Source organism: Echinops telfairi, unplaced genomic scaffold (genome assembly GCF_000313985.2).
Source record: "Echinops telfairi isolate 266 unplaced genomic scaffold, ASM31398v2 ScPeMD7_2565;HRSCAF=3150, whole genome shotgun sequence".
Lineage (NCBI taxonomy): Eukaryota > Metazoa > Chordata > Mammalia > Afrosoricida > Tenrecidae > Echinops > Echinops telfairi.
The window spans coordinates 4,939,765-4,952,449 of NW_022106463.1; the positions used below are offsets into that span (position 1 = coordinate 4,939,765).

The following is a 12,685-nucleotide window of genomic DNA, read 5'->3' on the forward strand; positions in this document are numbered from 1 at the left end:
ATCACCTGTCTGTCAGTGGAGGCGTATGTGTTGCTGTGATGCTGAACCAAGTTCAGAGAAGCTTCCAGACTAAGACCAACTAGGAAGAATTGGCTGGTGCTTGCTTCTCAAAATCAGCCAGGGAAACCTTTATGGAGCTGATCCCCCACCAAAAGTGGGGTGGTGCAGGGCGGGGGCAGCATGTCCCTCCATTTTGCACAGGACCCCCAGGCACCGGCTGCTGATGGTGGGGAACATCAGCAGCAACATCCATAATTCCGCTAACAGTGGAAGCGAAGCACTTGGAAGAATTCTTTTGCCCAGTGGAGATGCTTAGTGCTCCTGATAGCTATGATCTTAACCCCCAAATCTGTTGTTGGCATTTCAATAAGTTTGTAGTTGAGGTTTAGAGAACGTACCCTATGGAGTTATAGACTGGGGAGAAAAGAGGTGAAATACATTGACTCATCCTGGGGAAAAGTCGGCGGTAGGCAGCGTTCTCTCTGCATTTCTGTCCTGGCTGTCTTGTGAGCGGATCCACCGCTGGGCTGACAGCTCCCGGTGCTTCCTGCCTTGTCCATGTAGAGGCCTTGCTGGTACAGGCGCCCTCTGCTTTCTGCTCTCTGCTGGAGAGAACCATTTTAACCCTAGCCTCATAATAGAAGCCCTGGTGGTGTAGTGGCTCCACTTTGGGCTGTGGTCTACATGGTTGGCAGTTCAAAAACACCAGTAAGCACCAAGGGACAAAGACTGGACTTTCTACTCCCGTAAATAGTTACATTGTCAGTCTTCTCTTTGGCTAGTTGTTCTTAACAGTCCTGAAAACTGCTTGCTTTTCTTGGTTGCCTATAGACTCTAGTTTTGTCCACCTACCTTCTCGGTCATCTTCAACTCACATGGGGTCCCTGAAGTTTACGGTACTGGGAAGAGGATGGTCTCAGATTTGCACTGTCTCCGTCAGACTCTTCTAAACTTTGGCTGTTGTTTTTCCCACAGTTTTCCTACCTGGAGAAGCTTCTACTGGTCCATGGCGCCTGGAGCTACAACCGAGTCACCAAGTGCATATTGTACTGCTTCTACAAGAATGTGGTGTTGTACATTATCGAGGTAAGAGCAGCTTCGTTTGCTTGCCTGTTTGTTTTCAACTGGACGAAATAGGCTCTTTCCAAGGACTTATTTCAGGAAATTTCAAGTAAGGAGTTTGTTGAGTAGAGTTTTTGTTTTCAAGGATGCTATTGTGACTTTATTGAACCTGGAATGAAAATAGTCTCCTTTGTAGCTCGGTGTGCTTCCCAATCCAGGTCTCCATCCTGAAGCACCAGCGCCAGAAGTCTGCAGCCTCCTGGTAGGTGGATAAAGACTCCCTCGATAGCAGGGCTCCTCCGTGGTAGCCCTCTTGGCTGTACCCTTCTCTGACATCGTCCTCCTCAAAGAATCTACACGGAAGATGTTCATGCCCTCCTGTGGGCACTGAGGGGACTCTTGTCAACCCGATTGTTTTGACTTTTCTAGAATGAACACACGTGGCTCTGAGTCCAACTGCCTCAATGATCCTGGCTATCAAAACACCACAATAGCCAAGACCAACATTGGCAGTTCAAAACCACCAGCCACTACATGGGAGAAACCACGTGGCAATCTCTTCCTGTAAAGACTCTAGCCTTGGAAACACTGTGGGAGGGACAGTGCTGCTCTGTCCTGTGGGGTTATTATGAGTTACAATCAACCCAACAGCGCCCACACAGTGAACAGACCCTAGTTTGTGTTGCATTCCTCACGGACTCTGAAAGCTTCCCTATTAGAGTGAGCTCTGCAGTCAACCTGTCTTTGAAGGAGCTGATTCAGTCCAAGGGAGGGGAAGAGAAGGCGTGGACACAGAATGGAAAGGGCCTTACTGGGTCTAGAGTAGGAGGAGTCATCCTCCCCAACTATCTTGTTATCTTTATTCACATGAACTTTTGATTGTGAATTAGGTGACCGGTTGACATTTCGGACCACCACCTCTCCTTTCAGCAGTTCAAACCACTCGTCAGACCCCCCACCCTGTATTCTGTCCCCCTCCCCTTCCCCGATTTCCCTTTTCCCCCTGAGGATTCTGTGTCCTGCTTTTCACCCAAGTCCGTGCCCCACAGCCTTCTCATCCCTCACTTCAGTTTCCTAAACTTGCCTTTCCTCCCCTCTCAAAACAGAAACCAAACTCACTGCCCTCGAGTGGGTTCTGACATAGCGACCCAATAGGACAGGGCAGAACTGCCCCTGTGGGTTTCCAAGTGTGTAACTCCTGATAGGGACACAACGCACGGTAGTTTTGAACTGTTGGCCTTGCACTTAGCAGCCCAACGCGTAACCACTACGCCACCAGGGCTCTTTCACAATCTATTTCCTTCAGTCTGCAAGCCTTTGTCTTGGATTTCATCCCTAAAGTACTGGTCTCACACAGTATTTGTCCTTCTGTGATCGACTGGCTTCTCTCAGCACAATGTTCTTCAGGCCCGTCCCTATCATGAGGTGCTTTGTGTTTCATCGTTGCTTTTTGACGATGCCGACTACTCCACCACGTGTCTGTACCCGTTATCCAGTCTTCTACCGCTGGGCATTGCAGCTCCTTCCAGTCTCTTGCTGCTCTTTTCTTAGTGAAGGGCATGTTTTCTGTGACGTTGTGGTTCTTGAAGCAGCGTAACTGATGAACGGAGTCCAGGACAGCTTTTATCTAGGAAGAGTAGGAAGTAAGTGGTCCCTTCCTGGTGGGCTCTGGAAACAAAGCTACCTTTTGATTCTGCTTAAAGTCTCATTGTCTGAGGAGTTGTTTTCTGTCTTATTTTTCAAATCGTGGCCAAAATAATAACCCTGGCTTAGATTTGACGGGGTCGCCTAAGACGCACAGTTCAGATCATTGAACAGGTGGACTGCTAATGTAGTGGTGATGAGTCATTGTCTTTACCACACTGACCCCTCTTCCTTGTGGAATTACTCAAGTTGAGCATGCCGGGTTATTTTATTCCTCCCATATCTGGATGACTTTAGGCTGGTTTTCCTCCATGGCCAGTTTATTCGCTGCACAGCCTACCCAGCCAAAGAGGCAAACAGGGGCTGAAATGTAGCCTTTGTTTCCCAAACCCTCCCGTGACAGGAAGCCCGGGGATGTATGCAAAACCCACACACCTGCTGGGCTGGATGCCCTGCACAGAGGCTGCCCTCCCTGGTTCTTACACATGGGCATGGTGGGGCACCGCAGCCCTGATTACCACACAGGTTGTTACGCTTGAAGAATTTGACAAGCCATTAATAAAGATCTGGTTAACATCCTGAACTTGAATCTGTTCTTCCTAATTTGAAAGAAAGCCTTCGTGTGTGAAGTGTCCTGCCAGCTTACATTACACAAAGAAAGTGGGATAGCTTAGATAACTTGTGTCCACAGATCACGTATTCAAATGTGCTTCAGATACGAACGTTAACAGATCACTTGTTGTGGAGTTTGTTTGTTTTTCTGCCTTCCTTTTAAAAGTCATTTTATTGGAGGCTCTTACAGCTCGGATAACAACCCATCCATCAATGGTATCAATCACATTTGTGCATATGTTGCCATCATCATTTGAAGAGAATTTTCTTTCTACTTGAGCCCTTGGTATCAGCTCCTCTTTTATCCCCCCTCCTCCACTCTCCCATCCTCGTGAACCCTTGATAATTTATAAATTATTGTTATTTTCATATCTTCTACCATCCGCCATCTCCCTTCCCCCATGTTTCTGTTGTTCGTCCCCCTCATTGCTATGTTCCCATGAGGCACTTGAAGAACTATGTCCCCTCCCCTCTCTTGTGGTTTGTGTCCATGATAGGAGGAACTCCTCAAGGTCACTTAGGGTCATAGGCAGCTAGTGTGCTGGCCTGAAATGAAGAGACACTGGAATCCCCATTCCTCTGTATCTCCCCCAGATGTGGCATGCATGTGAAGCTATCAAGGCTGTTGACCTCACAAGGTCTCTTAATCATCTGGTTTTCCTCAGAATCAGCAAATTACAGATAGTCTAGACTCCTTATCAAGACATTCCATGTGACGCTCCCAACCCCATATCTTCCCAGAGCTTCCCTGGGGACCCTTTTTGGCTCATTAACACTTACTATCTGGCCCCCTTTTCCCTCCTTCTTCGCTTGCACTGGGGTGAGGCTGAGAAGAGGACACTCTTAGTGTGTCCGAGGGAAAAATCAGGACAGACCACGATTTGGAAGCAGGCCCTGAAAGTGACATTTGAGCCCCTCAAACTAATCTAATTGTAGCTCTACATAGTTGTGAAACTAGTCTGCCATAAACATCCTTTTAAAACATTCTTTTTTTTAATGGGAATTCCCATTGCTCTGTACGCGATTCTCGACGTAGAATGTCGGTTCGGCCCCATCGAAGAGGCTCCCGCTCCAAAGAGTCGGTTCTGCCCACAGGACCCCCCAGACAACAGAGCAAACCCCGCCCGGCACCCTCCGTACCATTGTGGAGACCTGGAGCCCATGCTTCCAGCCGTGGCGTCAGTCCATCTCCTGCAGGTCTTCCTCTTTGTCCATAACCCTCTACGTAATCAAGCATGATGTGGTACTCCCGGGAGATATTAATGTGAAAACCAAGCACGCAGTATCTTGACTGAAGCCAGGCTGTCCAGGGGCTCACTCAGACATGTCTGCTGTCGCCAGGAAGCAGCTGTGTCATCCACATGCACTTCCCATGTCACGTTTAAACCAGACAAAGACTGCGCGTGTGCTATTCTGGGTAGCTTTTCAGCTGTGAGCGTTGCTCATCTGCAAACTGTGCTTTTGCTCTTTCTGAAAGTAATCTGATCATGAAGTACTCAAAAGCCGAAAAGCTGGTCATTGTCATTGGGCTGATGTCGTCTCACGGCGATTCTGTGTTAATAACTTCAGTGGAATAAATGCCTTCGTTTCTTTGAGTGTTGCAATGGAAGATCCATGAAGAGGGCTTCAAAGGGTCCCTGAGGGCGGGGGGATCTGTAATCTTTTAGGCCCACGTGTTCATGAACTCTTGGAAGCCCCTCTGGATTCTCATCTTAAATGCCATCTGGTGGCTCTGTGGGTTAAGCAACGGGAAAACTCACCAACCACCCAATGGGGGAAAAGATGAGACCGTTTTTTACCATGGAGATTTGTACCTTCACAAACCCTATGTAAGAGTAAGGTTAATATGAGTCAGAAGCAGCTCAATGGCTGTGGGTTTGCTATGTTATTATTTTGGGTGCAAGTAAACCACCAGGTATTACTTTTATTCTTAGTTACTCAAAACCTACAACCTGTTAACTATTTGGCAAATGAGAAAAATTACACACCCTCAGGCATGCAAACAGGCCTCGTGGTCTAAGCCATTATTATGAGGCTCATGAAGTGCTTTGAATTGTCCATAACAAATGTATGCAAGAGCTATAGACTTGTGATTTCATGTACTCACCGGACATACTAGTCTTTAAAACCGGATTTTCTCATCCAGGGATATAGTTCCTTATACATGGATACATTTCTTATAAGCCCAAACCCAGACTCACTGCCGTTGAGTCAATTCTGGCTCATAGCGACCCAATAGTACAAAGTAGAACTTCCCCTATGGGTTTCTGAGAGTGTCCATCTTTACAGGAGTAGAAAACCTCATCTTTCTCCTGCAGAGCAACTGGTGGGTTTGAACTGCTGACCTTTCTGTTAGCAACTCAGCACATATCCCTCTGTGCCATATTTTCTTATATGTAGATCTATTCTTCTGGTCATGTGGACTACACACAGAATGAATGGGCCCTCTACTGTCAGCCCGACTTTCCCATCTTCCCCTTCCCATTGTGTAGGTTCCATTTCCCCCATTTTCTATGCATTTATAATGATGTCTGACAGTCAGGAGCCCTGGTGGTATTGTGTGGAAAGCCTTGGGCTGCCGACCACATGCTTGATGGCTCAAACCCGCCAGCCAACTGTGAAGAGTAAGATGACCCTGTCTGCACCTTTAAAGATTCATGGTCTTGGAGACCCTACGCGGGTTCGCTAAAGTTGAAATCAAATTGAAGGCAATGGGTTTGGTCTGATTTGGGTACAAATACAAACAAATGGCTGGCTTTGCTTACATCCAGCATGCTGTGCGCCCTGGTCAGCTCTTTGTATTTTACTTAACAGTGTGTATCAGAGCCTATTCATTGCCAATAGAAGATCTACTGCGTGGTATTTTATGGTGCGATTCATTATGGTCTATCTAACCATTCCTGTATGGTTTATCTATCATTATGGTCTATCTAACCATTCCTATCTAACCAAGTCCTCTCCAGTTTCACCACCAACAAGCCCTAGAGAACACCAGCTTTCCCTGATGCAATCCACTAGTATCACACCAGAAAGTTATTGGTCTAATCACATCCTCCTTTACCCCAGTGCCATGAACACAGCACATGCTGATTTTATGCATTTTTATTTTTACATCAGGTGTTCTGTTGCTAGCAGATCTTGATTGCCTATTTGAGTATATCAGGTCAAATTTGTTCAGGAAAAAATAAGAGAAAATAAAGTTGTTCAACCCAAGGATTGTAAGGGGTGGGGGGTGGACAGGGTGATGGAGTCCATGGTTTCACAGTGGATCTGTTAATGAGAAGTGAAAATACGTCTGGCCTTTGTTCTCACTCTCTACTGCCTATTGTAATTTAGTACGTTTCACCTGGATAATTGGGAGAAAAACAGGGCTTTCCACTCCCACAAAGAGTGATAGTCTCAGAAACTCACAGGGGCGGCTCTACCCCATCCTATAGGGTTGGTATGAATTGGCATAGCCTCAAGGCAGTGACGTTTTGTTTGCTTTGCTTTGCTTTGCTTTGCTTTGCTTTGCTTTGCTTTGCTTTATCTGGGCGACTCCGAACGTTGCAGTTTTGTCTCCTATGACCATTTGTGACAACAGGCAGAGGGAGATTTCTAACGCATGTATCTGATCAGCTCCATGCCTGGCTCTGTGTCTGACATGAACCTATTGCTGTTGAGTTGATTATAACTCATGACAACCCTGTAAGAGTAGAACAGAACATAAACCCAGAACCAAACCCATTGCCATCAAGTCAATCCCAACTCATCCCATCATATATGGCATTTCTGAGACTATACACCTTTATGGGTGCAGACAGCCTCATCATTCTTCCAAGGAGTGGCCGGCGGGTTTGAACCACCAACCTGTGGTTAACAACCCAATGTTTATCTCATTCTGCTGAAGTGTTAGCCGTGAATGAGGGGATGAATACCACTCCCAGCCTTACATCCCTTCAGTGTTCTTCATCACTTTCCGGGAAATGCCCAAACCCTTCCCTCTGGTCACCTCTTCTCCCTCTGTGGTCGGAACCCCATTAACACTACACTGGACTCCCATAGCAGCCCTCCTTTTTCCTGTCAGCTTTATTTAGGAATACTTAATACGCATTAAGATTCATCTTTTATATGCATACAGTTCTATGAATTAAACCTGGACTTTTATCATACGAGATTGCGAGGCGACTTTTCTGTGTGTGTCTGGTAGACAAAGGATTCATAACCCCTGATAATGCTGATGACCAGCATCCACAGCCGAAGCAAGGGTGACCAGGATGTCACGGCCCTTGTAGACAAAGGTTAGACGATGTCATGCCCCTAGTGTACATGTTGACTAGATGTTCACAGCCCCAGACAACGAAGATCATAATGTCACAACCCAGGCAGACGATGTCCAGAATATTGGAGTCCTGGTAGTCAGTGACAGCCTACTAGAATGTCACAGCCCTTGTAAATGATGACCAGAATGTCACCCCCCTAGTACAGGACGACTAGAGAGTATCTCAGCCCTGTAGGTAATGACTAGCCTGTCTTGTCATAGATCTAGTCCATGATGACCAGAATGTCACAGCTCTAATAGATGGTGATTCGAACATCACAGTCCTGGGATATGATGGTCAAAACTCACTCCATAGCCCTAAAGCATGATGACCACATGCCACAGCCTTAGGAGATTAGGACCAGAGTGCACAGCCCCCTAATAGAATAGAACCACAGAGCCGCAGCAGTTCTAGTAGACAGTGGCTAGAATGTTACATCTCAAATGGAGGATGGCCAGAATGCACTGTGGTACTAGCAGATGATGCTGAGAACGTCGTATCCCTGGTAACCAATAACTATAATGTCCCAGCCCTACTATGCGATGGGCAGAATGCCACAGCCCTAATACATAGCAGCCAGAAGCAACTGCACAGCCCTGGAGACCAGTCCCTGGGAAACAACATGTGCTTGGTAAAGCAGAGGGCGGGGAAGAAGCGGTGGACCCTCGACCAGATGGGCTGATGGACACGGTGGCTGCAACAAGGGACTGGAACCTAAGCACACTTGTGAGCATGGCACAGGGTCAGGCGGTGTGTCCCTCTGTTGTACGTAGGATCGCTATGAGGTAGAACGGACTTGACAACGCCTAACAAGAGCAGTAGACGTTGATTACCAAAAATGTGTACAATCGACTTTATGCTTTGGACGCCTTATTGAAGTTCTGAAAACCATTCTACATCTGATTTTGTTAAGTGTTAAACTCGTTAAAAGCTAAGTGTTATGGCTTTGGCCAAGGGAACCCTAAGTCTCAAAAGGTGAAAGCATACTGTGGGCTATAATCGTCAGAGCTTTGCCGTCCTGGCAGGTTGAGAGGGCCCAAGAGGGCACACATCTTATATCGTCTGTGTTTGGGGAAAGCTTAGGAATAAAGAGACTGGAGGAGATATGTGAATGGCCAATGATGGGGAACTGAATCACATGACAGGACTTTTCTGGCGATTGGAAATTAATTGTTTTTTTCATCCTGGAATAGGCAGGTTAATGGTAAACATGATTTCAGAACATTTTTTTCAGTATCTTGGGCCGATGGGAAGCAGAAAACCTGAATGTGGAGAAAATCATGGCCATCATGTGACTACCTCTCCCATACTACCTCTCCCATAGAATTTATAAGCAGAAAGGATAGAATGCTTTTTAGGAAACGGTGTGATTTTGACAATGGCAGAAACTGACCTTAAATGCAAAGTTTGGGGGTTAGGAAAGAATACATTTTTGAAGTCCGAATGTACCAGTATGTGGTATTTCCTGCAGGGAAAGTTTGAGTCAATTTTGTTAGAGTAGCTACCCTCTCTCTTTCATAAGTTCGCACTTCAGGTTTGTTTTCCTTAGTGAAGCGCATTTTCAGCGCTCCCACGGTCAGTATGGGGGCATTTACTGGGTTGAGTCTTTGTCGGTGTCATGGAGTCAGTTCTAACTCATAGAGCCCCTGTGGACGGCAGAACGGCGCACTGCCTGGTGCTTGTAAACCCTCACGGTGGCGCCAAAGTTGGAGCTCTTCCGTGTGCCGGGGGTCAGTCCATCTTGTGGAAGGTCGTCCTCATTCTTGCTGCCCCTCCACTCTGACAGCACGATGTCCTTCTCCGGGGACTGGCCTCTCCTGACCACACGTCCACAGTCCGTAAGACAGAGTCTCGCCATCCTTGCCGCTAAGCAGCACTCTGGTTGTCCATCTTCCAGCCCTGATGTTGGTTCTGAAACCTGAGCACGATCTATTCACCATCGATAAAAATCTAATGATGGTCACATACTCAAATAATGTGAGTTACTGTATCCATTTCTGATTCGTGGGCTAGAGTTCGCATCTACATTTTTCCACCTCTGGGCTTTAGTAATCAACCGTTTTCTCACCTTTCGTGTGTTGGGGGCTTGTGTAGTTGTGTAAATTTGAAAAAACAGACTGTATCCCATGAAGCCTAGGACTAAAAGACCCTCAAGCCTTAAGTATTCTACTAAAAACCAAAAAACTCAACTGCCACCTAACTGATTCTGACGTGTAGTGACCCTTTAGGGCAGAGCAGAACAGCCCCTATGGGTTTCCAAGACTGTAACTCTTAACTGAAGTAGAACGCCTCATCTTTCTCCCTGGGAACCCCTAGTGGCTTAGAACTGCTGACCTTGCAGTTGGCAGCCTGATGTGTAACCCACAACACCACCAAACTCCGATGTGTCCCACTAATTGTATTAAAGTGATTTTTTGCCATTTTATTCAAAATGGCTTCTGTTACTGAAAAATATTGTTTCAACCAAAATTTCAAAGAAGCCAAACAAATTGGTCTTGAAAAGGTTGAACAGAATTAGTATTTCAAAGCCATACAATGGGAATCTGTTACGCTTTATCCAGTACCTTCCATTTTGATCCCTTTCACAGCAGCTGGTTGCTGAAGAGGCTCAGGGCACCATCTACAGTTTCAGTTCTCAGAGTTGTGCATTTACGTGGTCCGTAGGACCAACTGTTTGAATATATCTTTCATTTTCTTCACTCTGCTTTCCTGCAGACAGGAAGAGACCAGTAGTTGGTCTTACATGACTGCTCATGAGCTTTTAAACCCTAGTCCGTACTCACCAGAGTCGGATGTAGAACCTGCTCTTCGTGGGCTGTGTTATCCCATCTGTCCCTGGTGTCCCAGGAGACTGATACCCCAGGCCAAATAACTCATTCCCTCAACATTTTTGGTTATATCTTAAGAAATTTTCATAACTTCACCCCCGAATTCTTTATTCACAGACATATTTGCAGCATAGATTAAAATGTTGGGTTTTGACAAGAGATAAGAGAGTCTATTTTCTTTGGATAATTAAACGGGAATGGGATAAAGCCCAGAAAGTAAGATACATGTTTAGCATGGAGGGCTGAGAATGTGGTCACTGAATAAGTCACAGAGAATCCAGGACCAGGCCGGCACTTGGGAAATGATGCCGTTTCATTGACAGCTGATTCCAAGCGGCCAGCATTTCAAATGTCTACAACTCAAAACAAAACTAAAACTCACTGCCCTCAAGTTGAGGCCAACTCATAGCAACCCTATAGGACATGGTAGGACCGCCCTTGTGGGTCTCTGAGATTGTAACTCTTTACGGCAGCGGACAGCCTCGTCTTTCTCCCACGAGCAGCTGATGGGTTCAAACTGCTGACCTTGCAGTTAGCCGTCCAACACTTAACTACTACACCAGCTGGGCTCCTGCCTACAAGAAACCAGCAGTAAAAACGTGTGCTACTTCCTGTTCCAGAAGAGGGGGCAAGGCCTGCCAGCATTTTATTTCCTGTGTGCGTGTGTTTTCAAACTAAAAAAAAGTAAAATGAACTGTGTTTATTGAAAAGGGGGTGGGGTGGGGTGGCAGGAACCAACTCAGTCATTGAATGTTGGGAGAGAGAGAGAGAGAGAGAGTGTGTGTGTGTGTTTATGTAAAATGTACACACAGGCCCCTAACTGGTTTGCAACTTGATTTTTTTTTTTTCTGGCCCAATTTGGGGAGGTTTGGGATTTGCTCCGTTTCGTGTGTCTCGCTGCTTCGACAGTCATCACAGTTGAGCCTGCTTATTGGTAGCCTCGTCCTTCCATGTGGGTCTGATGGATTTCTAGCTTGGGAATCTTAAGTGGGATATGCTCACCTGCAGAAGGGCCGCCACACTGGTCAGACATAGTCCAGACAAGTACATAGTTCCCTCTGTCAAGCCAGGCTGCGGTGTGAATTACGAAAGAGCACACCTACTTGGGGGTATTTGTCACTTTAAATGTTAGAATGGGTAGATTCAAAATGTTAAGAACTGAAGAAAGAACTAAACCCACTGCCTTCAAGCCAATTCTAACTCGCAGCAACCCCAGAGCACAGAGCAGAGCCGCTCCCTGGGATTTCTGGGGCCGTAAATCTTCAGGGGAGCAGGCAGCCTCATCTTTTGCCCTCCGATTGACTGGTGGCAGCTGGGCGCTTGCCACCCACCGCCCCCCCCCAATCCTTTCAAGTCAGCACCTGACCTCTAACTCCACAGCCATCTAATCCATGCCAGTGCACAGTGAACCTGTATAGGACTTCTGAGGCTCTACGTCTTTGTAGACGCGAATAGCCTCATCCTTCTCCCCGAGGACCAGCTGGTGGGTTTGAACCTGCCGACCTCTTTGGCGTAGCAGCCCTTCGTGCACCTCACAGTTCCAAAATAGACAGATGAGAGATGTTGTAAACAATGACCTGAAATTCTCCCCTTTGAATATACTGCATGGAGGAAGTAACTCTACCTTGGAAAACATGTCTTTTATCCTCCACACAAGGAATCTCATCATAATACAAAATACTCACTGCACTTTGAGTCGGCATCGGCTCCGTGACAGTGAAAGTGAAGCTTGCCTGGGAGTGCCAGCGGCTTAGCGGGTTAAGCACCCAGCAATCGACTCTCACGTTGTTGGTTCGAACCCACCCGAAATTGTGTGGGAGAAAGATGAGGTGGCCTGCTCCCTTCGAGACTGACAGTTTCAGAAACCCCCAGGAACAGCCCCCCCCTCCCCCGCCCGCCCTATGAGGTCCACGTGAATGGGAATGGACTCAGTGGGTGTGCATTTAGTTGTTTGTTGTTTTGTTTGGGGCTGTGATGACTTGGTGCCAGATCCATGTCAAGAACATCGCGGCTTGCACAGGTCATGATGACGTGGCCGGTCCACGTTCACTCCTGATCATCACTGCAGTGCCATTGTAATTTGAGTCTGCTTGGGGTAGAGTGGAGCTGCCTTTACAGTGCAATATTCGTGAAGAATAATAGATACACTGTCCACGTCCAGAAAAACAAACGAATCTGAGGACAGCCAGACTTCTCCCCAGGAACTGGGCTACTAACCTAGGGTACGATGAACGGCCC

The 12,685-nt window shown here is 46.8% G+C and overlaps 1 protein-coding gene across 1 annotated transcript in view; it reads left to right on the plus strand.

Annotated features, from left to right (window-relative positions):
* The window catches only part of ATP8A2 (ATPase phospholipid transporting 8A2), a 616,683-nt gene that overhangs the window by 372,383 nt on the left and 231,615 nt on the right, over positions 1 to 12,685 (plus strand). The window contains exon 25 of the mRNA XM_045293987.1: positions 976 to 1,086. Within this exon, the coding sequence (XP_045149922.1) occupies positions 976 to 1,086 (111 nt within the window). The remainder of the gene's footprint in view (positions 1 to 975; positions 1,087 to 12,685) is intronic.